Source organism: Tamandua tetradactyla, chromosome 15 (genome assembly GCF_023851605.1).
Source record: "Tamandua tetradactyla isolate mTamTet1 chromosome 15, mTamTet1.pri, whole genome shotgun sequence".
In the NCBI taxonomy this organism is placed as follows: domain Eukaryota; kingdom Metazoa; phylum Chordata; class Mammalia; order Pilosa; family Myrmecophagidae; genus Tamandua; species Tamandua tetradactyla.
In genome coordinates, this window is record NC_135341.1 from 77,463,955 (window position 1) to 77,491,940 (window position 27,986).

Below are 27,986 nucleotides of genomic sequence, written 5' to 3' on the forward strand. Positions count from 1 at the left end.
TTTTTATAATAAAGTTCTTTGAAGCACGAAGGTTTTTGATTTTGATAGGTCCCATTTATCTATTTTTCCTTTTGTTGCTTGTGCTTTGGATTTAGAGTCTAAGAAATCTTTGCCTAACACAAGGTCCTGAAGATGCTTCCCTACATTTTCTTCTAGGAGTTTGATAGTTTTAGCTCTTCTATTTAGGTCTCTGATCCATTTTTGAGCTGCTCTTTGTGTATGTTGTGAGGTAGGGGCCCTCCTTTTTCTTCTCCCCCCCAGCACCATTTGTTGAAGATGGCTTTGGCTTTTTAATCTCTGCAGAAGCAGAGAAATGGGCTCTAAGAATGCCTGCGAGCCATTCCACTAAACCAGTGTCTCTGCTACCACCTTTCACCTCTTCTGCCAGCAGAGACAGATGAGTGCTTCCCTCTGGGTCCCTTACGCTCCTGCTCTCGCCCCTAGGGCTCTGTCTGGCTGTCCCTGAGAAAACTGTGAGATGGTGCTCTGTGTCAGACCATGAGGCCAGCAAGTGTACCAGTTTCCAGGACAATATGAACAAAGTGGTTCCTGCGGGTGGTCCCCTGGTGGCTTGTGTGAAGAGGACCTCCCACTCGGAGTGCATCAAAGCCATCGCGGTGAGAAGAAAAGCCATACTTTCTCTTTCTTTTTCGTCACCTGCCATTGTTGATGGCTTCAGAACAGCCCTCTCCCCACAGAAATCAGACCACGCTTAAGTGGTGGAAGAAACACGCTAAAGTTGGGGGGGTGGGGGCACGGGAAAGAGCTATTTGGGAACTCTGTCTTTTCTGCATGTTTTTCTGTAAACCTACAGCTTCTCTAATACACTACAAAAGAGAAAGAAACAAGCTAAAAGATCCAAAAGTACAGGTATACATGTATAGAAAAAATAGAGGTGCTAACATCCAAAGATACCAAAAATGACGGTGCTGATGATAATAATAATAAACAAATAATAGAGAAAAATTCAATCTCAGTGAAAATACCTACGTCAAAGCAAAGCTGGCGTTACAGTGAAAGAATCTGTAAAGGCTCAGAAATAAACAAGAAGCTCCAGTATCACTACAATAATTTAACATTGTTTTTGGAATTTCCAATAATGCAATAAGATATAAAATGCATATGGGAAAGAAGCAAACAAACAAAAATATCGATCTTTTCAGATGATTGTATACCGAGAAAGTGAAATGGAATTAGGAGAAATGTGGTTATAATTATTTTGTAATGAATAAATTAATTTGGTAAAAGGTAAAATATCACAATGAATGTCATTTCTATATATCAACAACCATTAGCTGGGGAAAAATAGTTCCAAATTGTGATCATATTTATACCAAAAAGAAAAACATTTCAAGAAAAAATCATATGAGAGATTTACAGGACTGTTTCAACTAAAATATAAAACTTTTGTGGCAAATGAACAATTTTTATTAATCAATGAAAACATGTCATATCTCTTGAAGGAAGACTAAATATCATATAACTGCATATTCTCCAAAGGTTATTTCATAAACTTATTTAGTGTAATTTAACTCAAGAAACAGTTCTTTTTTTTTTTTTAAAGAATCAATAAAATATTACAAAATTCTTAAGGAAAGGCACATGAATGAGAATGTAAAATAGTATTACAAAAAAGAAAAAGCAGCAAGGGCGTGGCATGGTCCTACCTGATACTATAACACATTTAAATAACAGTGTCATGAAGAATAGGGTATTGGTAAAGATGTAGAAGCCTAGGAAGAAAACAAAATTCAGGCTTACTGCCAACTTTTTATATGTGCATCCGTCCAATTACCTACACAATATAGTGGAGATGCAAACTATGATGCATGTAAAATATTAGGTTATTAGAGCACTAGGCTTAATAAATTTAGGTAAGATAAATGTGGATGTAGGTAGGTGTGGATGATAAGCTAAACGATTACAAACAAACGATTGATAAAGGATTCTTTAGTTGGACAACTAGGTGGTCACTGGGGAAAAAAAAAAGTAAAGTTTGCATCCATTCATCAGAATAAAGTGCTGGTTTGACTTAACTTGATGAAAAGATGCAGACATAACAAAACAATTACAAAAGCAGATATATTTGGAAATGTAAAAAATGTACAAGTATACAAAGGAAAGTAAAAAAAGGCTGTAAGCATACAAAACTATATATAATCACATCAACTATGGCAAAACAGCATATTATAAAACCTATGTAATGATGTCATTCAAATTTATAAGAGCATCAAGCTGAGAAAGAAACCACTCAGAAAAGAAATTTCAACTAATAAACAATACAAATAAAGGAAAAATGCTCATCCTTTTAAGTAATCAAATAAATGCAAATAAAACCATTCCTAAAGAAACAGTTTATATCTAGCAATGTAATAACATTTTATAAATGATAGCAATTCATGCTCGTAGGTTTGCAGCAAAATTGGTGTGCATTGTTATTGGCATCATGAATTTCAGTATCGCTTCTGGAAAGCAATTTGGAAATATTCAGGTCAGAAGGTCAGAAGGATGTACACAAACTTTTTCTCTATATATGAAGTGGTTTGTTACCGTTACCTTGTGCAGTTGTGTGAGCTGGTCAGGCAGTCTCTATAAAACTGTCTTCACATCTGATATTGTGGCTTGGGGAGGAGGCAGGAAGCATGTAAAGCAGGAAAGAGTGAGAGTGAGCTGGAACCTCAGCCACGCTCTGCAGAGATGAACTAAAACCCTGGCATCGGACCCTGATGACATTTCCAAGGCCACCTTGTCCTTTCATCTTTACACTAAATCTTTCCTCTTCTTAAGCCAATTTGAGTTGGTTTCTGATACATGCAATCAACTAATACGTGTGTGAGTGTATATATACATGCACAAATATATGCATACTTAGGTACACACAGAGAGATATATCAATACATATTATAAAATATTTCTAAGAAAAAATTATTTGGGGAAAAAGAAGGCAAGTATATAGAAATAGTAGTAAGTTCAAAAACCCAAGTTACTTTAAATATCAATTAATAGGTGAATGAAAAGAATGATTGCTGTGATAGGCAAATGATCCAACCTCATTCTGAGACAGGGCTGGGGGGCTGCTGCTTCTCCCAGGCAGGCAGGAGTCCTTGGCAGCAGTTCCCTGAAGAGGGTCGAGTTGGTGGAATCCAGATCTGAAAGTGCATAAAGTGACTTCTCATGGATGGAAATATTCTGTGATTCATTCATTTACTCACCCCCAAGCCTTTGTTAAGCACCTGCTAGGGCCAGGTGCTCTGGTCGGTGCTGGGATTCCGCAGTGAATAAAACAGACAGGGCTCGCCCCGCCTTCGCGGAGCTGCCAGTGTAAAGGGGAGGAGAGACAGCAAACGAAGCAGGGAAGTGTGTCCGACGATGATGAGGGCTGAGTTGAAAAACAAAGGGGCATCTAGGATGCAGGATGTAGAAGTTTTAAGACTATGGTCGAGGAAGGTGAGGGAGGGCTGAGCCATGCAGGTACCTATGGGACAGGTGTCCCAGGTAGAGGGTTTAGGCAAGGCGTCCTGGGAGCTGAGGGCTGCACTGCGGCTTGGTCCCTTCTCTTTCAGGCTGGCGAGGCGGACGCGGTGACCGCTGACGCAGGCTTGGTGTTTGAGGCAGGCCTGGCCCCCTATAATCTGAAGCCTGTCATGGCAGAGTTCTACGGGTCAAAAGATGGTGAGTTATCCCAGGTCTCTGCCCTGATACTGCAGCCACAGAGGGAGACAGCCTGTCGGTGTTACACCGGCAGGAAACAAAGCTGTCGGAGCTCTTTGGATGGAGTGAGGCTGCCACTGAGGCTGTGCCACGAGGGCTGGGCCGTTGGGAGGCTGTGAACTCGGGGCGTCCTGATAGCAGTGCTGTTGGAGCTGCTGGACGTGGGGCATCGAGGGCCGGTGACGGGGTTGCACCACTGAGAGTTTCGTCTCTGGAGAGGCACAAGGAGCTCTGACAGCGTCTGCTCACCTTCCTTCCCCGCGGATGCCACCGGACACCGGGGCTGTGTCTGTGTGAGGAGAGGTTTGGGGGGAGCCTAAGGATGTGGCTTTTGCCTCCTTCCTACGCTCCCCCTGTATTGTCCTCAGGGGGCGGGAGCGCAGCCTCAAGTTGACTGCAGCCGGCAGGGCCTTGGCAAATCCCAGGGGGCCCCTTATCCTTCTCACACCTTCACCTTAGGGTCTGGCTGCCAGCCCGGGAATTAGAGAAAGTAGAAAAGTCCCGGGTGGGAAACAGTGTCCTGACCACAAGTGGGGGCCGGAGCCCTTCCTTGGAACGCCCTGCAGGGCCCGTATTAGCCGGTAGATTCAGGTTCGTCTCTCTCTGCTGGCTTGGAAGGGCTGCCAGAAAAGATCGTGATTATTTCCTTGAAAAGGGACAGTTCTCTTTGTCCTGTCAGCCAAGGCTTTTCTTTTTCATTCTCTTTTCCTGTCTACTAACTGGGGAGTGATGCAGGTCCTAGGATACCCCAGAGTTCCCCAGGCACACACTCTAGAATATTAGAACTGACGATACAGCATCTTCCTTTTTTCTTCCCCTTTGAAGACCCACAAACCCAGTATTACGCCGTGGCAGTGGTGAAGAAGGACAGCGACTTCCAGCTGAACCAGCTCCGAGGCAAGAAGTCCTGCCACACGGGGCTGGGCTGGTCTGCTGGATGGTCCGTCCCCACTGGGATGCTCCTTCCCTCCGACTCTCTTGGGAAAGGTGAGGTGGCTGGGATGGGGGTATCCTCAGCAGGGCTCTACCCCATTTGCCCACATAGGACATTTGGGGGTCATATGGTCACTGTCAATTTTGCATGTTTCATGAGCTCTAAGACTGGGGAGGACAGCCTGTGTAAAGCATGCCCTGCTGGGTTTGTTGTACCAGCAACCCCAGCTTCCCAGGAGGGCTCCCTCGGGGTGACAGCCCTGCTGCCGGCAGTCAGGCCCCAGTGCCTCAGGGAAGAGCTCAGGACAGATGCAAGGCAGGGATGAAGGGACCGGGACTGTGATTTCTGCCTGTGCTCCAGAGCTTCTTGGTCACCTGTGATGAGCCAAGGGGAACCTCGGGTGTGTTTTCAGCCCTTGAGGGGTGACAGCCAAACCTTTCTGCAAAAGTGCATCTTTGTGAGCCCTGCCAGCCTCTGCAGCACTCGTGTTCTGACTGGGCTCATGCTCAGGGGTGGCTGGGATGGGATGGGGTACCACTGCCTGGGCCACAGCTCGGGGCTCCTGCTTGCCTCAGTGCCAGACGCTGCTGGAGGGAGGTCTGTCTGGACAGTTATGTGGAGGCTGTTGGCGTGGCCCCAATCTCACGGGACAAGTGATCTCAACCTCCCCCCTGGGGTCCCTGGAGGCAGGGTCCCTCTGAGCCACCTCAGCCTCTGGATGCAGAAGAGAAAGCATGGGTGGGGGGAGCTGTGTCCCGAGGTAAGGAAGGGCCAGCAGGGATAGGGTGGCCTGTGGGGGTCCCTGCTGTGTTTAGCATTCCGTGTGGCCCCTCATAGAGCCCCCAAGTGGGTGAGTTAGCAGAGGTGGGGGGGCCGGGACCGCATTCTTGGCTTCGCTCAGGATCGCAGCTTTCACACTTCGAGCAGACAAGCTGGGAGAACATTCTCGTGGGCTCGGAACTCAGCCCACTCATGAGTGTGCTGCCTGAACACACAGCGACCCCTCGCCATGCCCGTGCCATCCGCTCTCTCGGGCACACCCGCTCTCTCGGGACAGAGCCAGCCGGGCTCTGGGGCCCCCACACGGGCCGCCTCACTCCCACGTGTGCACGGCGCAGGGCCTCGGCCAGCAGCCCCTGAGAGCCGTTTCTCTGTGTTGAGCAGCCATGGCCCAGTTCTTCTCCAGCAGCTGCGTCCCCTGCGCGGATGAGAAGACGCTCCCCAGCCTGTGTCGCCTGTGCACGGGAAAGGGGGAGCACAAGTGTGCCTGCTCCTCCCAAGAACCATACTTCGGCTACTCGGGCGCCTTCAGGTGAGAGAGGATGGCTTCTCTATCTCCTCCGAGGCCCAGGGAGGGATGTCAGCCTGAAGCCCAGTGACTGTGCTCACGTCTAACCGTCCTGAAGGGGTGCCAGTAGGGGCTGGCGGGGCCCAGGGGACACACCCCTCTCTGAGACTCTGAGATCCACGAATACCAGGCCTGGGTTCCTGGCTTGTGTCTTTCTGTCCGGGCGTCTCCCTGTGCCTGGCACCTGTGCCTGTCTCTCCTGAGCCCCACTTCAGCCTCCGCGGGCACCTCTTCTTTCCCTAGTCTCCATGAGAAAAGTGGCTGCTGCTCAAACCCGGAGCAAAACTGGCTCCATGCAAAAGGCTTTAAACTTCTATTAAAACACAAAGCAAACAAAACTGTTGCTTTCTGTTGCCACTGAAGGGGAAGGGGAGGGTCCTTCTTTTGCACCATCTTTCCCAAGAGCTGCCTTGGACACTGGTCAAAGCCCAGGAGGCAGGGGCCGGGGAGGGAGGGCGGGGACCCGCCAGCTGCGAGGCCTGACTGTGGCTTTCCTGCTGCACAGGTGTCTGCAGGACGGTGCTGGGGACGTGTGTTTCGTGAGGCACGTGACTGTGTTTGGTAAGTGCTAGACAGAGTCCCGCGGGGGCCGCTCCAGCCGGACGGCACTTCCGTCCCGAAAGTGTCCGTAGGTCTAGGGCTGCCACAGGAGGGTTTTTTTTTTTTTAAATGTTTTTATTGTTAAATGTAGCCTATATACAAAGGAAAGAAAGAAAAAAGCAATGATTTTCAAAGCACACTTCAACTTGAGGTTACAAGTTCTAGGTTTTATAATAAATTAAATTCAGCCACACACAGAACACACTTGTACCATTCAACATACAGATTTCAGAGTTTGTTATGGTTTACCATTCCACTATTTTAGATTTTTCCTTCTAGCTGAACCAAAACACTGGAGGCTAGAAGAACTTGCTTTTTCTTTTTGGTGAAAAATAACATATATGAAAAAGTAATACATTTCAAAGCACATCACAACAATTAGCTGTAGAACAGATTTCAGAGTCTGGTATGGGTTACAATTCCACAATTTTAGGTTTTTACTTCTAGCTACTCTAAGATGCTGGAAACTAAAAAAAAAAAAAAAATCAGTGTCATGATTCAGCAATCATACTCATTTGTTAAACCCGTCCTTCTCTGTATAACTCCACCATCACCTTTGATCTTTCTCTCACTCTTTAGGGGTATTTGGGCCATGCCCAGTCTAACTTTTTCATTTTGGAAGAGGCTGTCAATAATATGGAATAAGGGGATGGAACTAGTTGATGTTCTGGAAAGGCTGGGCCCTCTGCATTTCAGGACTTATCTGGTCCAGGGACCCATATGGAAGTTGAGGGTTCTGGAAAGTTACCTTAGTGCATGGAACCTTTGTAAAATCTTATATAACATCCTAGATGTTCTTTAGGATTAGCAGGAATGGTTTTGGTTGGGGGTTGGCAAGTTATGATAGGTAGCAACGTCTAACTTGAGCTTGCATAAGAGTGACCTCTTGACTCTATTTGGACACTGTCAGCCACCGGTACCTTATTAGTTGCACTTCTTTTCCCCCTTTTGGTCAGGATGACATTGTTGATTCCACAGGGCCAGAGCCAGACTCATCGCAGGGAGTCGTCTCCCACATGGCCAGGAAGACTTTCACCCAAGGATGTCATGTCCCATGTAGGGGGAGGGCAATGATTTCCTTTGCAGAGTTGGGCTTAGAGAGAGAGAGGCCACATCTGAGCAACAAAAGAGGTCGTCCGGTGGTGACTCTTAGGCATACCTATAGGTAGTCTAAGCTTCTCTGCTACCTACATAAACTTCACAAGAGCAAATCTCAAGATCAAGGGTTTGGCCTATTGATTTGGGTGTCCCTAATGTTTGACACAGTATTAGGGTTTTCCCCGATGGTAAAGTTTAATAGTTCCCTATTTTTAATTCCATTCCCACAGGAGGGTTTTTGTGTTAAGAACATTTCTGTTATTTTTTCTTTGTATATTGGTCATTTTTTTCAGTCCTTAAAGCTACTAAACATGCTTTCTCTTACTCTTTGAGATGTCAATTTCAAATTTAATCACATTCTACTGAACACTTCCCTTCATTATAAATGTCTCCCAAATGCTTCAAACTGTAAGCAAACACAAATTATTGTAATGATTTCAGAACTTATTAGCACATCTAGAATTAAATCTGTGGCATAAGTATTGTTGCCATGGACATACATGTATTTCCTTTTTCTTTCTATATTAAAAAAAAAACACATAACCTTCCAGAGTTTGAACAAGTTATCAGAAACAAAGGAAAAATTGTATTTCAGACAAGTTGAGGTTACAAGTTCTAGGTTTTATAATAAATTAAATTCAGCCACACACAGAACACACTTGTACCCTTCAACATGTTTAAAACGTAAGTCCGCGTTCACCGAGCTAAGCCTCTTTTTGCAATAAAAAACTTCTTCTGCAACTTCAAGGACAAATTTAAGTCCTTGCTGTTACTTGGACCCCCTGGTCCTTACAACTCCGTGTCTTTCCCTAGCATGATGTGTAATTGGAGGGTCCTTTGTTCCCTTTTTCAGCCACTCCCAATCCATCGTCCCCTCATTATGACCCGTTGGCCTGGTTCCTCGGCATTTTGGCAGTTGACATGTCCTGATGCCAATAATTCTAATTAGTGGGGTCACGTATGGCTTTCAGCTCCCAGAAGCAAGTTGTTCCAAATAGCTGTGCTTGTAATTTTCCTTTGGACGCTCCAGTTGTCACTGTTCTGCCACGGAGCCTGTCTTCTGAGTAGCCTAAAGTACTTGAATCCACCTTCACTTTCTGGAAACAACGGGCTGTCCCAGACCCACTCCCATTTACCTTGCCCAGAGTCTCTTGTCTCAGAGATAGGAGACCTGTTACGGCCTTTAAAGGAGGTTCTCATTAGAGACTGAATTCTGGGTTTTAGAGTGAAAACGAGAGTTGGTGGCATGTCCACATCTGCTCCTGCCACCACTGGGTCCTTGAGCAACCGCGGTGGAGAAAGTATTTCTTTTTGAAGCCAGTATAACATATTGATTCTTTCGATTTAATTCTAACATTACTAAATTGCTTTAAAATTTTCCCTTTAATATAATGTTTTCAAATTTGTCTTCTGCATGACATACCCAGTTAGAATTGTAACCATTCACAGATACTCTAATTTAATTGTATTCCTTTCTTTTCATATGCTGTATGGCAGGGTCACATTTAATTCTCTTTTCATGTGAGTATCCTGTTCTTGCAGCACCATTTGTTGAATTGTTTGTTCTGTTGTTTGTTTGTTTACTCTTGTTTGTTTTGGGGGGAAGGGCATGGGCCAGGATTTGAACCCGGGTGTCCCGCATGGCAGACGAGAATTCTACCACTGAACTCCCCTTGCACCCCCATACTCTTTCTCTCTCTCTCTTTTTTTTATTTCTTTGGCATGGGCAGGCTGCAGGAATTGAACCCAGGTCTCCAGCATGGCAGGCAAGAACTCTGCCACTGAGCCACCATGGCCCGCCCAGTCTTTCTTTTAATATGGGATTTTGTCTACCCCAAAGGCCTCCTAACACCTAGACAATGGGGAACCAGAGAGCTAGTTTTCCTCACCGGCTCTTCCGGTCCCCGTTTGTATCTGCAGAGCACCCTGTGTGGGTCCCAACCTCCTTCCATCCCTCAACCCTCCTGCCGCCTCTTGCCTGTCTAGTGGGGACCTGGTTTGTCCTTGTCTCCGACTGGCTGGAACTTTGACAAGCTACCTTCACTCTCTGAGCCTCAGCTTCCTCATCTCTGGAAGGCAATAATCGTGTTACTGGCCACCCCTAGTTGTTGTGAGGATTCAATAAAGCCCTATAGGGAGAGCCTTCAGCACAGGCATGGGGGTGCTGGGGTGCTTGGTAAGTGTTTGCTGTCACCATCCACGTCGGCAGAGCCACAGGGAATGCAGGGCAGTGGGGGGCCTGAGCTGGGCAGGTCTCCGAGCCCGGGGTCTGACCCGAAATGAGAGTCACCTCATCTCCCAAGGTTCGGGTTCCTCCCTCATCTGTATAAAACATGTTTGCAAAAGATTCTGTCTCAGTCCTCTTCAGGCCAAGCATTTTGTGATTCATTGGGGTGTAGGGACCCCCAGCTCGTGGCTTCTGCCTGCACGCATCTCATCGGGCCTTTCCCTCCCCCAGAGAACGTGCCAGACGAGGCTGAATGGTCTAAATATGAGCTGCTGTGCCCGGACAACACCCGGAAGTCAGTGGACCAATACAAGGAATGCCACCTGGCCCGGGTCCCCTCTCACGCCGTCGTGGCCCGGAGCATGGGGGGCAAGGAGGACTTGATCTGGGAGCTTCTGGACCAGGCACAGGTATGCCCAGCACCATCGCCCGTGCTGCTCGGTGGTCCCTGCTTGGACTGGGCGCTTTCCTTCCCTGCCTTCTTGCCGCTCTAGAAGTCCTTTATGTTCAGGACACAGCAGGAACATTGCCACCCATCCCCCCATGAAACACATCACCCCATGGCACGTGAGGCGGCCCTCTTGCCTTCTCTCAGAGGCAGGTGTCGTGGGTACGAGCACCTCTCCCTCCTGCCCTGGCGCCGTCCCGCTGGCCAGCCCCTGTTTGTCCCCACCGCCAGTCTCCCAGTGCTCTCTGCTTGTGCTGGGGGACTCTGAGAGGAGCTGGACAAAGACCTGCCCTCCAGTCCTCACAGGTGTCGGAGACCAAGAGTCCACGTGGGAATTCTCACCAGGTGGAACTGGTACAACCCTGGGGACATGGGCTGTGTCCTTTGCAGATGAGAGAGGGGCAGATGTGCAGGGATATCTTGGAAAATAACTGAGCCCTGAATAACCTCTGTGCACCCCAAAGGAATGAGCAGAGGCAGAATGTACTGGGGCAGGAGTGGCAGGGGAGGGAGGAAGTGCCAGGGAGGGTAGTGGGTGTCATTTCATGCAGAGGCAGACAGAAGTCTCAAAGACCGTGTGGCAGGTGCTGCCATCGGTCAAGAATGGCGTGGAGCCAGTCAGCTGGACTCACAGGCCAAGAGCCCTTTGGTGTCTGGGAGGCCAGAAAGGGGAAGGTGCTGCTTGCAGTCCCCCAGCTGGCCCTCAGGGGCAGGCCTGGCAGGGAGAGGGCCCTGGCCTCCTGACGCCCAGCTGCAGGGGCTTAGTGCAGGGCACCGGCTGCCCCACGATGAAGCCACGACACCTCTGGCCTCAGGTGCTCAGGTTGCCAGAGGTGACGCAGCCTTCACCGATGGCCCTCGTGGGCGCTCAGCATCTGAGATGGGCAACTGCCTGACACGGCCGCCTCCAGGCCCCTTCATCCGGCCCTGGGGTCAGGGTGGGGGCAGCCCCTGGCGGTTTCCCCGGGACACAGGCAGGCAAGCTGGAAGCGACCCCTGGACAGAGACCGAGCGACCTGGGAGGGACTTGGGGATGGCCTTGGTCAGTCTTCGCCCTCGGCCTTTCATGTTCTCCCCCTTTCTGTTTCCCTCCTCTAATTTGGGGTTTGTTTTCCCTTCACCCCTTGATGCCAGCCTCCCTGCTTCACCGCGTCTTTTATTGTTTGACTAGGAACATTTTGGAAAAGACACGTCGGCGCCCTTCCAGCTCTTTGGCTCTCCTCATGGGAAGGACCTGCTGTTTACAGACGCGGCCCGCGGGTTTCTGAGGGTCCCCCCTAAGGCGGACGCCAAGCTGTACCTGGGATACGAGTACTTCGCTGCCCTCCAGCATCTGAGCAGGGGTGCGGAAGGTCCTGGGGGGGCGGGGGCGGGGGCGGGGGGGGCATGCGTGGAGCTTCCCAGGCATACCCCTCACCCGACCTTCACCTGCCTGCGTAGCCCAAGGGGACGTCTAACTGCTTTGGGGCACTGTGGGGACTTCCTGCCGAGCTGGGGGAGAAAGGCCTAAATGATGAGATCACAAAAGGATTTCACAGACCTTCCGATGGCAGATGACTGAGGATGAGGATGGTGCTGGCTTCTCTGCGCTCACCGGGACTGCTCCCACGGCGGCAGGCCTCTCGCTTGTGGGGACATGGTGAAGAGCCACCCTCCACTGAAGGGGGAACCTGCCCCTGTCACCATCGGGGGTGGAATTATAATTTCAGAGGTTTTAAATCCAGTTCCTGCCTTCCTCTGGATCACCAGTGTTCATTTCTTTCTCCCTCCCTTCTCCCCAACCCCAGCTTAGTCAACCAGTAGTGACTGAGCATCTACTAAAGGCCAGTGACTGTGTTAGGCGTGGGCATGCCGCGGGGGGCACGGACATGGGGTAAGGGCGTGTTTGCTAGCTGCTGGAAGGCCATATACGAGAAACAGAATGGCTTTTTTTTTTTTTTTTTTTTTTTGTATGGGCAGGCTTCGGGGATCAAAGCGGGGTCTCTGGCAGGGCAGACGAGAATTCTGCCACTGAGCCACCATTGCCCACCCCAGAATGTCTTTTGAAAGGGGGAATTTATTAAGTTGTAAGTTTACACGTTCTAAGGCCATGAAAATGTCCAAATTAGAGCAAGTCTATAGAAATGTCCAATCTAAGGTGGGAAAGATACCTTCGTTTAAGAAGGCCAATGAAGTTCAGAGTCTCTCTCTCAAATGGAAAAGCACATGGCGAACATGGCAGTGTCTGCTAGCTTTCTCTCCAAGCTTCTTGTTCCGTGAAGCTCCCCCAGGGATGTATTCTTTCTTCATCTCCAAAGCCCTCTGGCAGTGTGGGCTCTGGCTCTTGTCATTTTTGTGCCTCTAAAAAGGGACTCTCTCTAAAATATTTCCTCTTTTAAAGGATTCCAGTAAGCAACCCCACCTTCAATGGGTGGAAACACACCTCCATGGAAATCATCTAATCAAAAGTCCCCACGCGCAGTTGGGTGGGTCACATCTCCTTGGGGACAATCAAACAGCTCCCAGCCAGCAATACTGAATGAGGATTAAAGGACATGATTTTTCTGGGGTCCACAAGGGATTCAGACCAGCAGGGGGAGAAGCAAGCAGGACCACCAAGAGCAGAACAAGTGACTCCCAGCTGGGGTGCCCTCCCTGCAGGGAAGAACCCAGACTTGCAAAAGAGCCCCCAGAGGCCCTGCGCCTGAGCAGCTGCGGTCAGGAGGGAGGGGCCGCGCTCTGTCTTCGCTGCTCTTTCTGAGCACCAAGTCCTCTGCTTTGTCTGCAGGGTGCTGGGTAAGAACGCGGGAAGGGGATGTGCCAACCCTGCTGTTCTCAGCGCGGGCCTGCGTGGGGGCGGTCACTCTGCAGCATGGCACCTTGTCCCCTGTCCCATCTCAGGGCTTCCTCAGCAATCCTGGCTCTTCTCCACCCCCCCCCCCCAGGTGCAGTCAACTCCAAGAGGGTGCTGTGGTGCGCAGTGGGCGCCCCTGAGAGGGACAAGTGTGACACCTGGAGCGCCGTGAGTGGGGGCGCCATAGAGTGCACGGTGGAGGACAGCACCGAGGACTGCATTGCGGCCATCGCGGTAGGGGGGCCCCCACCTGCGTGCTGGGCTCGTGCCCAGACTCGCCCCTGCCCAGATGCCTGGTGACCTTACCTATAGCCAAGTGTATGGGTTTTTTTTTTTTTTCTTTGTTGACAGGGAAATTAATTGATCTAAATAATAAGTTAATTGTTAACGATTATTTAATTCGAGAAATTAATTATTTATTGGAAGCCTCTGTTGTGCCAGGGCTTTGAGTACAGTGCAGTGAGGTTAGGAGAACAGACTTGAACTCCATCAAGCAGATGAAAGCATGCTCCAGAGGCGCAGATGGAATTCATTCCCTGACTCTGGCCATGTGGATCTCTGAGTGGGTGGCAGTGGTCACAAGAAGGGGTGGCGAGGGCACATTTCGGACCCGGCGTGAATCTCCTGGGAGGATGTGCAGCTGTCCGCGGAGCCTTCTACTGCTATCCTTGCTCCTGGTCACCAAGGCCAAAGGCCAAAGACATGTTCGGTTTTCTAAATCCCACATTTACGTGGGAGGAACTCTGGGTGATCCATAATTTGGTAAATCTTGAGGACATGTGACAAAGGAAGCCAACATGATGGAAACCTCTGAGGGCTGGTGGGATAGGAGGCTTGTGGTGCTAGTGACTTATTTCTTCACTCCAGAAAGGAGAGGCCGATGCCATGAGCTTGGACGAAGGATTCATCTACACGGCGGGCAAGTGTGGTCTGGTGCCCGTCCTGGCTGAGAACTCCAGTAAGTGGAGGGAGAGCTTCTCTGTGTTATATGTTCTCTGGGCCATGAACATAAAAAGATAAGGAAATAATTGAGTTCAGTGTTGACTTTCCATTGGTGTAATGGAGCAAGTTAGTATATAACATCTCCATTCCCCTAGAGGTCAGAAGTAATTAAGATACAGATGCAGGAGTTAGGCAGAAAGAGCTCGAAGTAATACCTTTCTAACTGATACGATGACAGTAGAGGGCACGGTGCAGGCATGGCCGCAGGGCTTGCCAAATCACTCATGAATTAAAGTTGCCCACTATGAGCAAGGGTGGAGGAAAATGTCATCAGTGAGGTCTCAACTCCGCCTCCTATGTCCTTTGAAAAAGAAAGAAGGGACTGAGCCATGCGTGCCCAGATCTTTTGCCAAATTTACTGGTCATTTAACTCACTCCTCTTTCGCTGGAGATGGAGGGAGTGAGGCCACCAGGTCAGGAAAGGTCTCTAGTGGAGTCCATCCGGATGGAAAAATAAAGCCAGGGAAAAGAGGATTTCCCCCATAAATCAATTATTAAATGCCTCCAATGCCAGGCTGGGCATGGGAAACCACGCACATAGCATTCACAACAAACCAGTGCTGTGAAGCAAATAGCTGTATCTCTGGTGTGGCATTTCTGGTAGAATCAAGGTCTCAGTGACTGGGCGCTTTCTCCTCCAGCCCAGCAGGACTACAGTCACCTCCTTCCACAGTCCAGGGCTCCGGGGGAAGGAAGGTGGGGGATCCTTTGCAATAAGCACCTGATACAAGGAGATCTTTGTGAGGCCCTTCAGTGGTTTCTGCACCTTTCAAAGGGCACCTCGCGTTCTTTCTCTGCCTGAGTGTTGGGGAGATTCTGGGATGGAATCTAATATTCAGATAGCAAAGAAAAGGGAAGAGAGGGTAAAAGTGGGCCTGCAGAAACTTAGCCTGTTGATAATAATGATAAACTGCTCTGTTGGGCTTCTTCTCATTCTTGATCATTGAGAATGAGAAGATCATGACTTTGGATCTATTAATGATAGTCAGGGCCATGTACCTTGATGATTGTTTTATTTTTATTCCTTAAAGATGTCAAACTGGGATCTAAGTGTGTGAATGCACCCATGGAAGGTGAGTCAGAATTAGTATTACCAATACTAATTCGAGTAATTTCAATTATCAGAGGTGAAGGTCCACTGCTGGGGAGAGGGTGAGCACAGCCTTAACAGTAAGCCGAGATTACTAAAGCTGGCATGGTGGGGGGGCAGGGAAGAAACCAGTTACTCGTCAAGGTGTATATCTGTCATGTGGCTTCGATAATTAATATTTGTAGGGTGCTTTACAGATGACAAAGGACTTCTGCTTGTACTATTTCCATTTGCTTTTCTCAGCAGTCCTACAGCATGTGGGTATTACTGTCCCGCTTCTGTAGATGGGGAATCCAAGGCTCAGACTGTGTGACTTGCCCAGGGCCACACAGCAGGAGGTGGCAGCACCTGGACTTGAGAACAGGTGGAGTAACTGGAAACCCTCCCTGACCCCCGACATTGCTCTGGCTTGCATGCTGCCTGCCCATCTCAGCACTGGGGCAGAAACCCATTCCTGGCACTTATGGGACTGAGTGGAAGCCTCGTGCAAGAGGAGATTCCTAGATGCTGCTAATGAAGATGAGTAGAAAAATAAAAGCAACCCTTGAGCTTTTAGCCAGCTGGAATGCCATAGCAGGGGTGTCAGCCTGGTTTTTAAGAGTAGGAGACCATCGCCTGCTCACAAGTCCTGCTTTACCCCCTTCCTTTCCCCTACCTTCAAAGGTGAGTGATTTGAAAACTACTTTCCTAGGTTAAGGAGCATGCACACTAGTGGATAGAACATGGATAAGCAAGTGAGATGTAGATACTTGCTTATGCTCATGTTTCCTGGTAGGCAGAGAGGGTCTGAATCTGTCCCTGAAGTGCCTGATCTTGGGCATAAGATAGAGCAGTGGTTCTCTGAGAGTGGTCACCTGCATCAGCATCACCTAGGAACTTGTTAGAAATGAAAATTTCCGGACCCTACCTGTTCCAGTTTGTTAGCTGCCGGAGTGCAATATACTGAAGGACTTTTAAAAAGGGGAATTTAATAAGTTTCTACTTTACAGTTCTAAGGCTGAGAAAATGTCCAAATTAAAACAAGTCTATGGAAATGTCCAATCTAAGGCGTCCAGGGAAAGATACCTTGTTTCAAGAAGGTCGATGACGTTCAGGGTTACTCTCTCAGTTGCAAGTGCACCTGACAAAATCTGCTAGCTTTCTTTTTGGGCTTCTTGTTTCATGAAGCTCCCCAGGAGGCATTTTCCTTCATTTCCAAAAGTTGCTGGCTGGTGGACTCTCTGCTTCATGGTTCTGCAGCATTCTGAAGCTTTCTCCAAAATACTTCTTCTTTTATAGGATTCCGATCAACTAATCAAGACCCGTGTAGCATGGGTGGAGACATGTCTCCATCTAATCAAGTTCAATACCCACAATTGATGGAGTCACATTTCTCCACATCTCCGTGGAGATAACCTAATCAAGTTTCCAACCTAGAGTACTGAATAGGATTTAGAAGAAACCATTGCTCCCATAAGATTGATTAGGATTAAAACATGGCTTTTCTAGGGTACACAGGTCCTTTCAAACCAGCACACCACCTGAGCCAGAAACTTTAGGGAGGACCCAGTGATCTGTATTTTACCAAGACCTCCAGGTGATTATGATGCACATTAAGGTTTGAAAACCATTGTGATGGACGCTCTGGAAATGGAAAATAGGCACTCCCTTGAGGTTGGAGTTTCTGAGTGAGATGAGAGACTGGTAGAGCTGGGCTGGGTTTGGAGCGCGGCAGGCCAGGCAGCATGGAATGGGCTGATCCTGCAGCAACACTGGGCCACAGAGGCCCTGTGCTGGGCCCACCCTCCACGAGTCCATCACTGTCCTGCTCCCCTGCCTCAGCTCCCTTCAGGTGGCCAGGACCCAGGTCCTGGGAGATGCTGCCCCTCGGGCCTTGTCTTTCATGGCTAATCTGCCTTCTGGGAACTGTGCCTTCACCCCCAACCCTAGCAAAGCCGGTGTCTCATCAGCCATGGATTCTGTTCTGATCATTTATTGTCAGCAACAACTTTAACCACTTCAGGAGTGGTTCAGATTGCCAGGAAGTGCAGTGATCTGCAAATGTAGGCCAACAAGGGTGCTTACAAGGCAAGTGGGACACCGACAGGGTGAGCTTCCTGTGATGGGGAAGGAGCGAGCTGAGCAGAGATGGAGACACAGACACACACCAAAGTGGGAGGGGGCGACAGTCATTAATGCTGTGTGTGCAGAAATGGTTACCCCCCAAGGATGGCACTGCAACCAGTTTTGGTCACTGGCATGGGTAGAGGAGCAAAATCCCGCTGGCAAGACTTGCTGTGACCTCCGGAGAACCTGCCTCACCGAGCGAAGGGTCTGGCACTGCTTCCACCACAAAACCCACTGCAGGAGACCTCCCTGCATCACCAGCCTTTCCCATTCCTGACATCCAGTAGTTTCTCAGCCCTTAGCACATCGGATCCCCCAGTAACTCACTGGGATGGAAACCAGTGTCCTCATTTCACCAAGAAATTCAGGCTCCTTGATGCTGAGTGACTTGCCTGAGGACATTTAAGAAATAACTGGCAAGACAGGTCTTCCCCCTGCCTCAATGAATGCTAATCTCATTATAAATTAAACTTTGTAGTTCATGCCTTATTCAACTAGGATATTTTGCTTTTATACTATTGGGATAGAAATACATGAAATAATAACAGTATTTCCATTATCATCAGGAGCAAGCAAGAACGTCCAATCCCACCAAAGCTATCTAGCATTATTTTTGGAAATTGAATGCAGTAGAAGTTGTCCTTTGTTATGCAGTAAAGTCCTTGTCAGGAACTTTTCTTCAGTAGAAATATTTAAACAAGACCACACTTATATGTACAAAGATTTAAACAGACAAGTGGTTTATAATAGGGAAGAATAGGTCGCAATGCAACTGTCCACCAACAGGGGAATTGCAGGATAAAATATGGGACATCCATACAGCACATTAGAACCTAGATTCAACCAATAACCAGAATAAGCGTAGCTGTATCTGTTTCTACGGACATAAAAAGTCTTCCACAATATTATATATTGTATAGAAGGATTCCATTAAAAGATAAATGTGAAAAAAAGAAGTGTGTATGTGTATAGACATATATGGAGAGCAGTATCATGAGTATGCCTGGCACAGTACCTAATAACGATAGCACATGGGAAGGGTCCCTACTACAGTGAAGTAGGGGTTTAAAACATTCCCCCTCCACGGGGAAAGTGCTAGGCGCTAGATGCTGAAGTTCTAGAAAACCTTTTCACCGGGCCATGAAGGTGTTGAAAATTGTCTTCGTTTTCTTGGATCTCTGTTGCAAGGCTATTATTACGTTGTGGCCGTGGCTAAGAAGTCGGACCCTGACCTCACCTGGCAGTCTCTGCAAGGCAAGAAGTCCTGCCACACTGCGGTGGGCACCTCTGCAGGCTGGCACATCCCCATGAGTTTAATATACAACCAGACAGGGTCCTGCAAATTTGGTAAGTGTGTCTGCGCAGGGTGGGCCTGTATCTGTGTAGGGAAGGACTCCAGTTTAGTGACTAGCAAGGGATGCCATAAATTGGGTGGGGGTGAGGGCTTGGCTAACTTTGTGGGTGAGCCTCCTACATCCTTCGGCTTCAGCAGTACCACCCCTCTCCCATCTTCTTGCCTTGGAGGGGAGTGGTTTGGCCCAAGGGCAGATCCCTAGGAATTAACCTCATTCCATGTGTTGTAACTGGATTAGGGAACAAGCTGGAGTTGCAAAGCAGCAGCGGAGTATGTGTTGCTCTCACATATAAACTGAATTTGCTCTTTTCTTAATTGAAGACCTTATACCAGTAAACCATTAAGTGCTTTAGCTTTCACCGTCATCCTCATCTCTGCTAGATTCCCAGATTAGTCATTTCCGCAGCATTCTTGCCAAGACCTGAAACTTCCCTGCACCTCTCTACCAACCCTGTGACACACCCACTCTGCAGGAATCCCCTTGCCCACTCTCCTTTTCCCTCCCTTACTTTCTCCCCGGAGCTCCAGTTGCCGTTCCTCCCTCTGGTGTATCCAGCAGTTTCCTTCAATATGTAAGCACACCCAATCTCTTCCACATTTCTCCACCCCACCCACCCCCCACCTTCTCCACCAACACCTACCTTCCTTTCGTTGGCCCAGCCTTACCTGGCTGGCTGTCCTGGTCCTTGGCTCACCGAGACAAAGAATTGAAACTCAAGTCGAAGTTGGGAGAGCAAAGTGAGTTGTTAGAAGCAGAGAGGAAAGAGAGGAAGAAATACGTCCTAAAGAAGGACGGGCTCAGTTGGTGAAGAACCAGACCGGCCCCGATTACAGTTAAGTACAGTTAAGTTTTATGGGACCAGCTGATGGTAGTGTCACACACTCATTACTAGGGGGCTTTCTTGGGGTTTTCCCTTGTGGCTTTGTTTCTTACTTTAACAGGATGTTCTGACCGCACTTAGCTCAATTTAACCGTTGGACCATCTGTTAAAGGTGGAATGTTCTGACTGCACTTTGCTCAGTTAACCATCCGTTAGAGGTGGTTTTAGCCTCCGGGGGCCAGTCTTGGGGTGGTCCCTTTTTCCCATGTGGTGGGTTTATGACTTCCTAATCACCTAACACTTGTCTCCTCTCCTTTGAACCAAATTTCCTCAAAGTCATCTGCACCACTCTCCTCTCATTCGCTGTTCAGTTCCCCACCATCTGGCATCTCTGCAGCATCCTGCAGGAAGGACTCTGGGGCCCCCACGTTGCTCACTTGCAGTTCTCTTCCTCTCAGCAGCCTTTCTTCAGATCACTTTAAAATGCTCTAGTCTCTTGACTTGGGGGAAAATGCACCAGCTTGGTTTTTTCTCCTACCTTGCAAAGTTCCCCTTTCCCAACCTGGCTAATAAATGCTTGAGTTGCTTAAAACAACTCCTATTGTCTTTTTAAACTCAATCCCCAAGAACTCTCATCCATCCCTGCAGCCTCAGTAACCATCTAAACAATTATCACAGATATAAAGCGAGACATGTAGTAAACACTAGATAAATGCTGGCTGCCATCATTATTAATTTTATATCTGCATGCTGATAACTCTTACATTTGTATCCTTAGCACAGATCTCTCCTTGATCTCCCAATATGTATATATTGAACTGCTTATTTAACATAGCTAGTCAAATATTTTTAAAGTGCCTTAAGCTCAACCTATCCAAAAGTGAATGCTTCCTCTCCCTTGCCGGGCCTCCAGATCTCTCCAGAACGACCTAGCTTGGTGGAGGGCTCCACAGTCCATCCTGTTGCCCCAGTTGGAAACCCAGTTTGATACACCCATTCATTAGCAGTTGGGTACATCTCACCTCCTTCCGTTATCTCCATCCTGTCTGCACTGCTCTAGCCCAAACTGCCCTTATACCCCTGCATAGCGCAACAGCTGCTGCCTGGACCCCAGGTCCGCCCTGGATGCTGTCCACCCTGCGGCCAGACTGGTCTTTGCAAAGTGCAGTTCTGACTAGATCCTGCTCTTACCCCCGGCCCAGCCATTGTCTAAAACCTTTCAAAGGCTCTGCATTTCTCTAAGGAAAAAGAACAAAATCTATACAATGCTGTAAAAGGTCACATGTGGCTGACAAGAGCCAAGAAAGCAAAGACCCAGTTTCCTTCTTGCCTTCTAGAGGCAGTCCCCTTTGGAAAGAACACACAGAAGCTGTTGCAGAGGACAAGATACATGCCATTATTTCCTGGACATCTGTCCAATCCACTTTGCCATTTGAAGAACCATAGAGTGTGAAAATGAACATGGAGGAGAACTGGTGAAAACGCATCCAGTGGGCGTCTTCAAACCCTGAAGGACTGTGAGAGCAAGGCCGGGACCTAAGAGCAAGTACCCCAGTGAATGAGTTCAGAGTGACCACATCTGGTGGAAGAAGAAAAAAAAATGTAGTTTCAAATCCAACCAAGTATTTGTATCTCTCAAATTATCAACAAAATTCTGTCAAGAAAGGTTCCAGTTGGTCAGGCAAATGTATGGATATCCAAGGAGCCACATAAAGATGGAGAAATCGAGGCACAAAGAAACTGAGTGACTTCACCCCAGTTACAAGCTGCAAAAAGCCAGGATTAAAACATAGAAAGAACTCCTGACTCTCAAACCTGTGTCTTGCCTGCTGAGTCACACTGCCTCTGTTTTTAGGAGAGAAAACTTCCTGCAAAATGGAGGTGGATACCCAGGAGAAATGCCATTGCGCACGCTCCAAAAGGTGTTCGAGTTCCCATGGAACCAGCCATACAAAAGCTGTTCAGCTGTCCCACTCCTGGCTGTGATGGCAGTGGTCATGTTACTGGCAAATATGCAAGACACAGAAGTGTATATGGTTGGCTAAAAAAAGAAAAACACAAGATAAACAGCCCCAAGAACCTGCTCCTAAACGAAAACCATTTGCAGTTAAAGCAGCCAGCTCCTCAGTAGATGAATGTTATGAAAGTGATGGAACTGAAGGTGTGGGCGAGAAGGAAGAAGATGAAGAGGAAGAATATTCTAAGGACAGTGAGGAGCAAGGGGATGAAGATGATGAGGTTGAGGAGGTAGATCGAGAAGAAGAGAAAGAGATTGAGGAAGAAGAAGATGATGATGATGATGGAGAAGATGTGGAGGATGAAGAAGAGGAAGAAGAAGAAAATGATCCCTCAAGAACAGAAAAGAAAGAGAGCAAGTGTCCAACCCCTGGGTGTTGGTGGAACTGGCCATGTGACTGCGCTTTACCCTCATCATCGCAGTTTATCCGGATGCCCGCACAAACATAGGGTCCCTCCAGAAATTCTTGCCATGCAAGAGAACAAGAAGAACTTGAGAACACAAGGCTCAAGAAAAACACCAGAGCTGTGATGTATCAAAATCCAACCAGGCATCAGACCGAGTCCTAAGGCCAATGTGCTTTGTAAAGCAACTAGAGGTTCCTCAATATGGCTACTGGAACAATGTCCCCACCACCACTCCTTGTTCCAACTTGGCCAAAGAATTGAGAAATATTTCAAGACTTCCTTTGAGTACAACAGTTATGACAACCATACTTATGGCAAGCGAGCCATAGCTCCCAAGGTGCAAACCAGGGATATATCCCCCAAAGGATATGATGATAAGCGGTATTGTAAGAATTCGAACCCGACCAGCAGCACCACAAGCAGCTATGCCCCCAGCAGCAGCAGTAACATGAGCTGCGGGGGCGGCAGCAGTGCTAGCAGCACCTGCAGCAAAAGCAGCTTTGACTACAAGCATGACACAGAGGCGGCCCACATGGCTGCCACGGCCATCCTCAACCTGTCCGCCCGCTGCCGAGAGATGCCTCAGCACCTCTCCACGAAGCCTCAGGACCTCTGTGCAGCCAGGAATCCTGATATGAAGGTGGATGAAAACGGGACTCTGGATCTCAGCATGAATAAGCAGAGGTTGCGAGATGGCTGTTGCCCCATTTTGACTCCCCTGGAGCCCATGTCTCCCCAACAACAGGCAGTGATGAACAATCAGTGTTTCCAACTGAACGAGGGGGACTGCTGGGATTTGCCAGTGGACTACACCAAAATGAAACCCAGAAGAAGAGATGAGGATGAGTCCAAAGAAATTACTCCAGAAGACGTATATACATTCCAGGAAGCTCTAGAAGAAAGAAGGTATCCTGGGGAACTGACCATCCTGAGTCCCAGGCCCAAGTATCCTTAGTGCAAGGAGAACAAAAAGGATTTAATAACTGTCTGGCTGCCCACTGGCTGACAAAAGCATTCGAAGTATGCAGGCCTCCAGTTCACGAGAACTCAAGATCCCTGTTCAAGGCGCTAGTGCCATAGGTCACCTGCTCATGTTCAGTGACTTCCTGAACTAGCAATTTCGTCACAAGACTCTTGGTGTTATCTTCATGGAATTTAAACACTTGGAGGGTATCCTCTTATCCTCTTACTTAACAGCTTTAAAGTCTGTAGCATCATCCAAAGCAGTGCCTAATGGACAAAGTAGCCTTTAGAATCTCAAAATGGACAGCATTAGCAAGAACAATTTAACCCACTTTGTTAAGGCAACTTTTTTCATGGCATGAAGCCATATTTCCCTTATGGTCAAGACGTGATTAACTGCAGTTGGAACTTGGCCAGCGCATTAGAGCATGGTAACATTCCTTTGAATTTCTTGATGAGGAACACTTTGCAAAAGTTTGGCATATCTCCAGTTCCATCAGTCCAGCTGTAAACAAGAAAATAGCCTTTGTATAACTTGTATCTAGCATTGCTTTCAACTGGTTAGTGTCTCTAACCCCCCCAGGGACCAGAATATTTATCTGACTGGTTTAGTTTTCATTTGTTTGCATCCCTTGACACTGGGCTTGGCCCTTGTGTTGATCTGAAATTCCAAGCAGACCTGCTAAACTCACTGGTCCTATTTCTACAGTTTCAGCACTTCCTTCTTACCTTATTTCATCTTGGATCCTCTTCACCATCAGCATTTTCAGAGAGAGGTGGTTTGTCCTTCACATCCTCTAGAGCAGCATAGGATTGGTCACTTCTCTCCTTTCTGCCTCTTCCTGGAAGCAAGACCTTATCTTCCAGTGGATGGATGGCTTTTCCTTCATTTTGCTTAACCTAAAAGTTAACAACCATTTCTACACCTGTCTTTGCAAAACTTTGATCAACTCTTTCTAGGAAATCAAAACCTCACCAACTTTTTAAATGGCCCATTTCTATTAATGGATCCTCAATTAAATGGCTACTATAAAAAGTCTAATATTTAAATGACCAATTTTTACCAGTTACATTGTCTGTCTCAACTGAGGAAACCACAAAGAATACTTTTTTTCCCTATAACCTTTTAATAGATGACACTGCTCCATCAATTACCTTTTCATCTGAGTCAGAAAGGCTGTTGGGTGGCTTCCCCATAACAAAGAAACATGGACTAATCCATTTAAGATTTTCAGTAGATTTCTCTAGAATAATTTGTGCATGTGTCCTTTTCAACATTCTATTCTTTATGTACTTTGGTCAGTTCCTTCAGTAACAATATCTTATCAGATCACACTATTTCTTCTATAATGCAGCACTCTCTAACTCTTCATAAAGGCATTTTAGAAAGTGGGTCCCATTCACTTCAAATAATAGTAATTATAGTAATTTCTCCATTACAACCAATTAATGAATGGAATTTCTTAGAAATTTGCCTTTTGTTATTTCTATTGCTGAACTTTGATAGTTAACCATGAACTGGACATTATTTATCATGGATAAGGTAACGTGTTATGCCAGATAAACTCAAGCCTCAAACCTCTTTAACTTACTGAGATAACACTTTGCTTGGTTCTCATCCAGAGCAACAAGTGGAGGATATTAAAAGAGTAATAATTAATTTTTGTCTATTTATGTACAAGTAAACTGAAGATGTATTAAAATTTAATGTGTACATTGATATTATTCAAACTCTGGAACTAATGCTTTCTCGGTTCCCTTGATATAGAAAATACAGTTCATTGGTTCAAAAGTGAGGTGGGAAGCACTGTAGAATAAAACCGAAACTTCATGGTAACCGACAAGGATAACTGTATGTAGTTCAGAAAGCTCCTTTGACTTGCAGGACCTTTCAAGTTGATGCTTTGAGGTAGAGTCAATAATTACCCTGTACAGACCCTCCACCAGCCTACCTCATAGGGATGTTGTGAGGATTCCTTCTTGGCTTGTAATATTCATTGAGACCCCAGGTCAAACAAAAAAAAAAAGAGAGAGAGAAAATAAAAATGCATAAATTAAAGTGAAAAAAAAAAAGGTCACATGTGGTCTGGATTCCCACCCCTACCCGCTTCCCGGCTCTTGTGGTCTAGCCTCAATGGCCTCCTCTAAGGTCGCCGTGCCGCCCTCTCCCCCCATCCCCTTCCCCAGGCCTTTGTAGATGCTGTTCCCTGTCAGCAAAGTTCTTCTCTCTCCAGCCTTCACTACTCATTCTTCTCTCAGCTTGAAGCTTCTCCCTAACTCCTGGGTCTATACCAATTGCCATTTTCTGCAGCCTTGTTGAACCAGATTTGTTTTCCCCAAAGCCAGAAGGGAAACACAAATTCCCTGGTGTGGTGACCTGAGTTATGACTGCTGCTCTCTGCTGGAGCAGGTTTCAAGAGGGCAGGGCTGGTGCCTGGTTTTCTCACCCCAGGACGGGGCGGCTGTGCATCTTTAGGCCCTTCCTGGACTGGAAGTCACCAAGGCAAACCTTAAGGAAAAGGCAAGGGCAGCAGAGGTCAGGAAGCACGTGGCACTGGTTCCGCCACCGAAGTCTTCTATTTTTGTCCACTCTCTTAGGGTTAAAATCTGTGACCAATCTTCCACATCACTACCAGGACAGGGTGGGCTTCTATGATTTCACAGACCCCTTGTTTCAACTTCAAACAATTTCCCTTTACTTTCTTCCAGCTGGAATCTTTTTTTATTCCATTAGCTACTTTGTTTTTAATAATATGCTCCTAATTAACCGAATGTGTCTTTACACCATTTAAGCAATTTCAAGGTCGTGGTCTGAAGCTTTCTTGCCAACCCAGGCAGGAAGAAAGAGCTGACCTTCCGCTGTCCTTTTGCACAGATGAATTCTTCTTCCGCAGCTGTGCCCCTGGGTCAGACGTCAACTCCAGTCTCTGCTCCCTGTGCAGCGGCAGCAGCCCTCTGCCCAGCGGGGCCCACAAGTGTGCTCCCAACAGCCACGAGAGATACTACGGCTCCAGTGGAGCTTTCAGGCGAGTGTCTGCGACCCCCTTCCCTTCGACACCAACCGGCTTCTGGTCCTTTCACCTGTCCACCATCCCAGCACCGGGGGCTGCATTTAGGAGGAGCTGGAATTAGGAAACAGACGTGCAGGGACTCGGTTGCTGATTCTGAGTAGCCTCAAGTGCTCCAGTTTCCTGCAGACGCAGCTGACTAAGGCAGGCATGTTAGGGGCAGAGTCACATCCTTCTTGCTTTTCTTCTTTCTCCTGTGTGACTGCAGACAAGTCAGGGAATCGTTCTGGGTCTCAGCCTGAAATCCAAACTGATACTGAACATGTGCTTCTTATACCTGGCTGAGGAGTGGCATTTTCAAAAAAGATACCCCTGGACTCCTCCTCATATCTCCAGTACCAAGAATGAGTTTTTCTGTCCATTCGAGAAATATTTATGGAGCACCTAATGTGTGGCAGGCATTGGTCCAAGTAGAGGGGTTGCAGCAGCAAACAAGACAAACATGTCCCCATCCTCCCAGAGCCCCTGGGAGAAAGTAGCACGATAAGCACATAAATCATGGTTGAGACACTTCCTGCTGTGGTAAGTGCTGCAGAGGAACCTGTGGTGACAGCATGGAGGGGGCAGGGGACCAGGTGTGGAAGGAAGCTTGAGCAGCAGGTGTGGTCACGCCGTGGATCCTGTTGGCCTGGCCGAGGAGGCAGAGTTCATTCTGAGTGCAATGGAGAGCATCGGATGCTTTGAGGCAGTAATGTCATGATCCGTGAAGTAGTTCAAAATAATCTCTCTGGCTGTTGTGTGGAGAAGGTAAGAGGACAGGAAGGGAAGAAGGAAGGCCAGATGACATTGCTGTCATCAGTTGTCTAAGGCTTTAGAAAGTACCCTTTTTATCCATGGACACCAGTGGAACTCCCTGCCAGACTACTGTGTCCTGCTCTCTCCCAACTCTTGCCTCTTTCCAGGGCTTTACATAAGTTACACATTTTCAGAAATCCCATTATAACAGGATATAGTGAATGTTAAAGCTAGGCTAAAAATAGTTTAACTTTTCTTTGTCTCGTGTAAAGAGAGGAAGGCAGGAACAGCAGCCTCTGAGAGTGCACAAGTGGAGTTAATGATGGGGAATGTCCAGTCCCCAGCTGCTGAGGTGCTTCCACACCTAAGGCAGATGTGCAGCCTTGGCCAGCACCGGGGGTCTATGATGGGGCATGAAGGAAAGAATTAGGGTGAGGTTGCTCAGGAAGTTTGAATGAAAATAATTGAGCCTCACTATGTATAAAGGAGCCTGGAGATAAGAGGGAGAGGAAACTGGAGGGGTGCTCCTGACAATAAACAGAAATTACCAACTGGCTGAAGGTCACAAAACTGACTTTTTAATGTGCTTGATGTTTCTGCAAACAGAATGTACCTTGAATACAGAGAAACATTTTTCCTGGGATTAAGCATGAGCAGCACGTCCAGGGATGCATGTTCACTTTTATTCATACAGAGTAGACCTCAGAGAGTGAACAGACTCCGTTAAAATCACATCTTCCACCTCATCTTCATGTCTGATGTTGAGAGTTTTGATCCAACCAGAAAATCAGCCCTTGACTGTCCCTGCTGACAGGAGAACACTGGCACTTCCTCTGGGGAACGTGACCCGGGTTTATAACGAGGCCGCAGCAATGGTTGTCTGTAATGGCAGGAGGCAGGCAGTTTTCCTTCGGTGTTCCGTCTCCCCTGCACTGCTCGGACGGCCTGGGTGATACGGTTGTTTGGGTGGCAGTGGTCGGCGTCAGATGTGCCAGTTTGCTGAGGGATGTGTGTGAAGGCCCTGTGGTGGGCCCCTCCCCGGCCGCTGTCCCCCGTTCCTGCTGACCCTCCTTGCCCACCCTCGCTGTGCAGGTGCCTGGTTGAGAAGGGAGACGTGGCGTTCCTGAAGCACCCCACGATCCTGCAGAACACGGACGGTAGGTGCCTTCGCCACCCTTCCCTCCCTTGGGGAGACTGAGCCTCTCGTGTGAAATCACCCCCCAG

At 47.9% G+C, this 27,986-nt stretch overlaps 1 protein-coding gene and 1 pseudogene across 1 annotated transcript in view; both read left to right on the forward strand.

The window, feature by feature from the left end:
- Positions 1-27,986, forward strand: part of LOC143657596 (inhibitor of carbonic anhydrase-like) — a 41,599-nt gene that overhangs the window by 7,329 nt on the left and 6,284 nt on the right. The window contains exons 2-14 of the mRNA XM_077130158.1: positions 445-617; positions 3,564-3,672; positions 4,537-4,698; positions 5,810-5,957; positions 6,499-6,554; positions 10,150-10,328; positions 11,538-11,709; positions 13,291-13,433; positions 14,067-14,157; positions 15,233-15,274; positions 18,586-18,744; positions 25,835-25,985; positions 27,855-27,919. Coding sequence (XP_076986273.1) covers positions 445-617; positions 3,564-3,672; positions 4,537-4,698; positions 5,810-5,957; positions 6,499-6,554; positions 10,150-10,328; positions 11,538-11,709; positions 13,291-13,433; positions 14,067-14,157; positions 15,233-15,274; positions 18,586-18,744; positions 25,835-25,985; positions 27,855-27,919 — 1,650 coding nt within the window. The remainder of the gene's footprint in view (positions 1-444; positions 618-3,563; positions 3,673-4,536; positions 4,699-5,809; positions 5,958-6,498; positions 6,555-10,149; positions 10,329-11,537; positions 11,710-13,290; positions 13,434-14,066; positions 14,158-15,232; positions 15,275-18,585; positions 18,745-25,834; positions 25,986-27,854; positions 27,920-27,986) is intronic.
- Positions 21,448-23,701, forward strand: LOC143657595 (myelin transcription factor 1-like protein pseudogene; annotated as a pseudogene).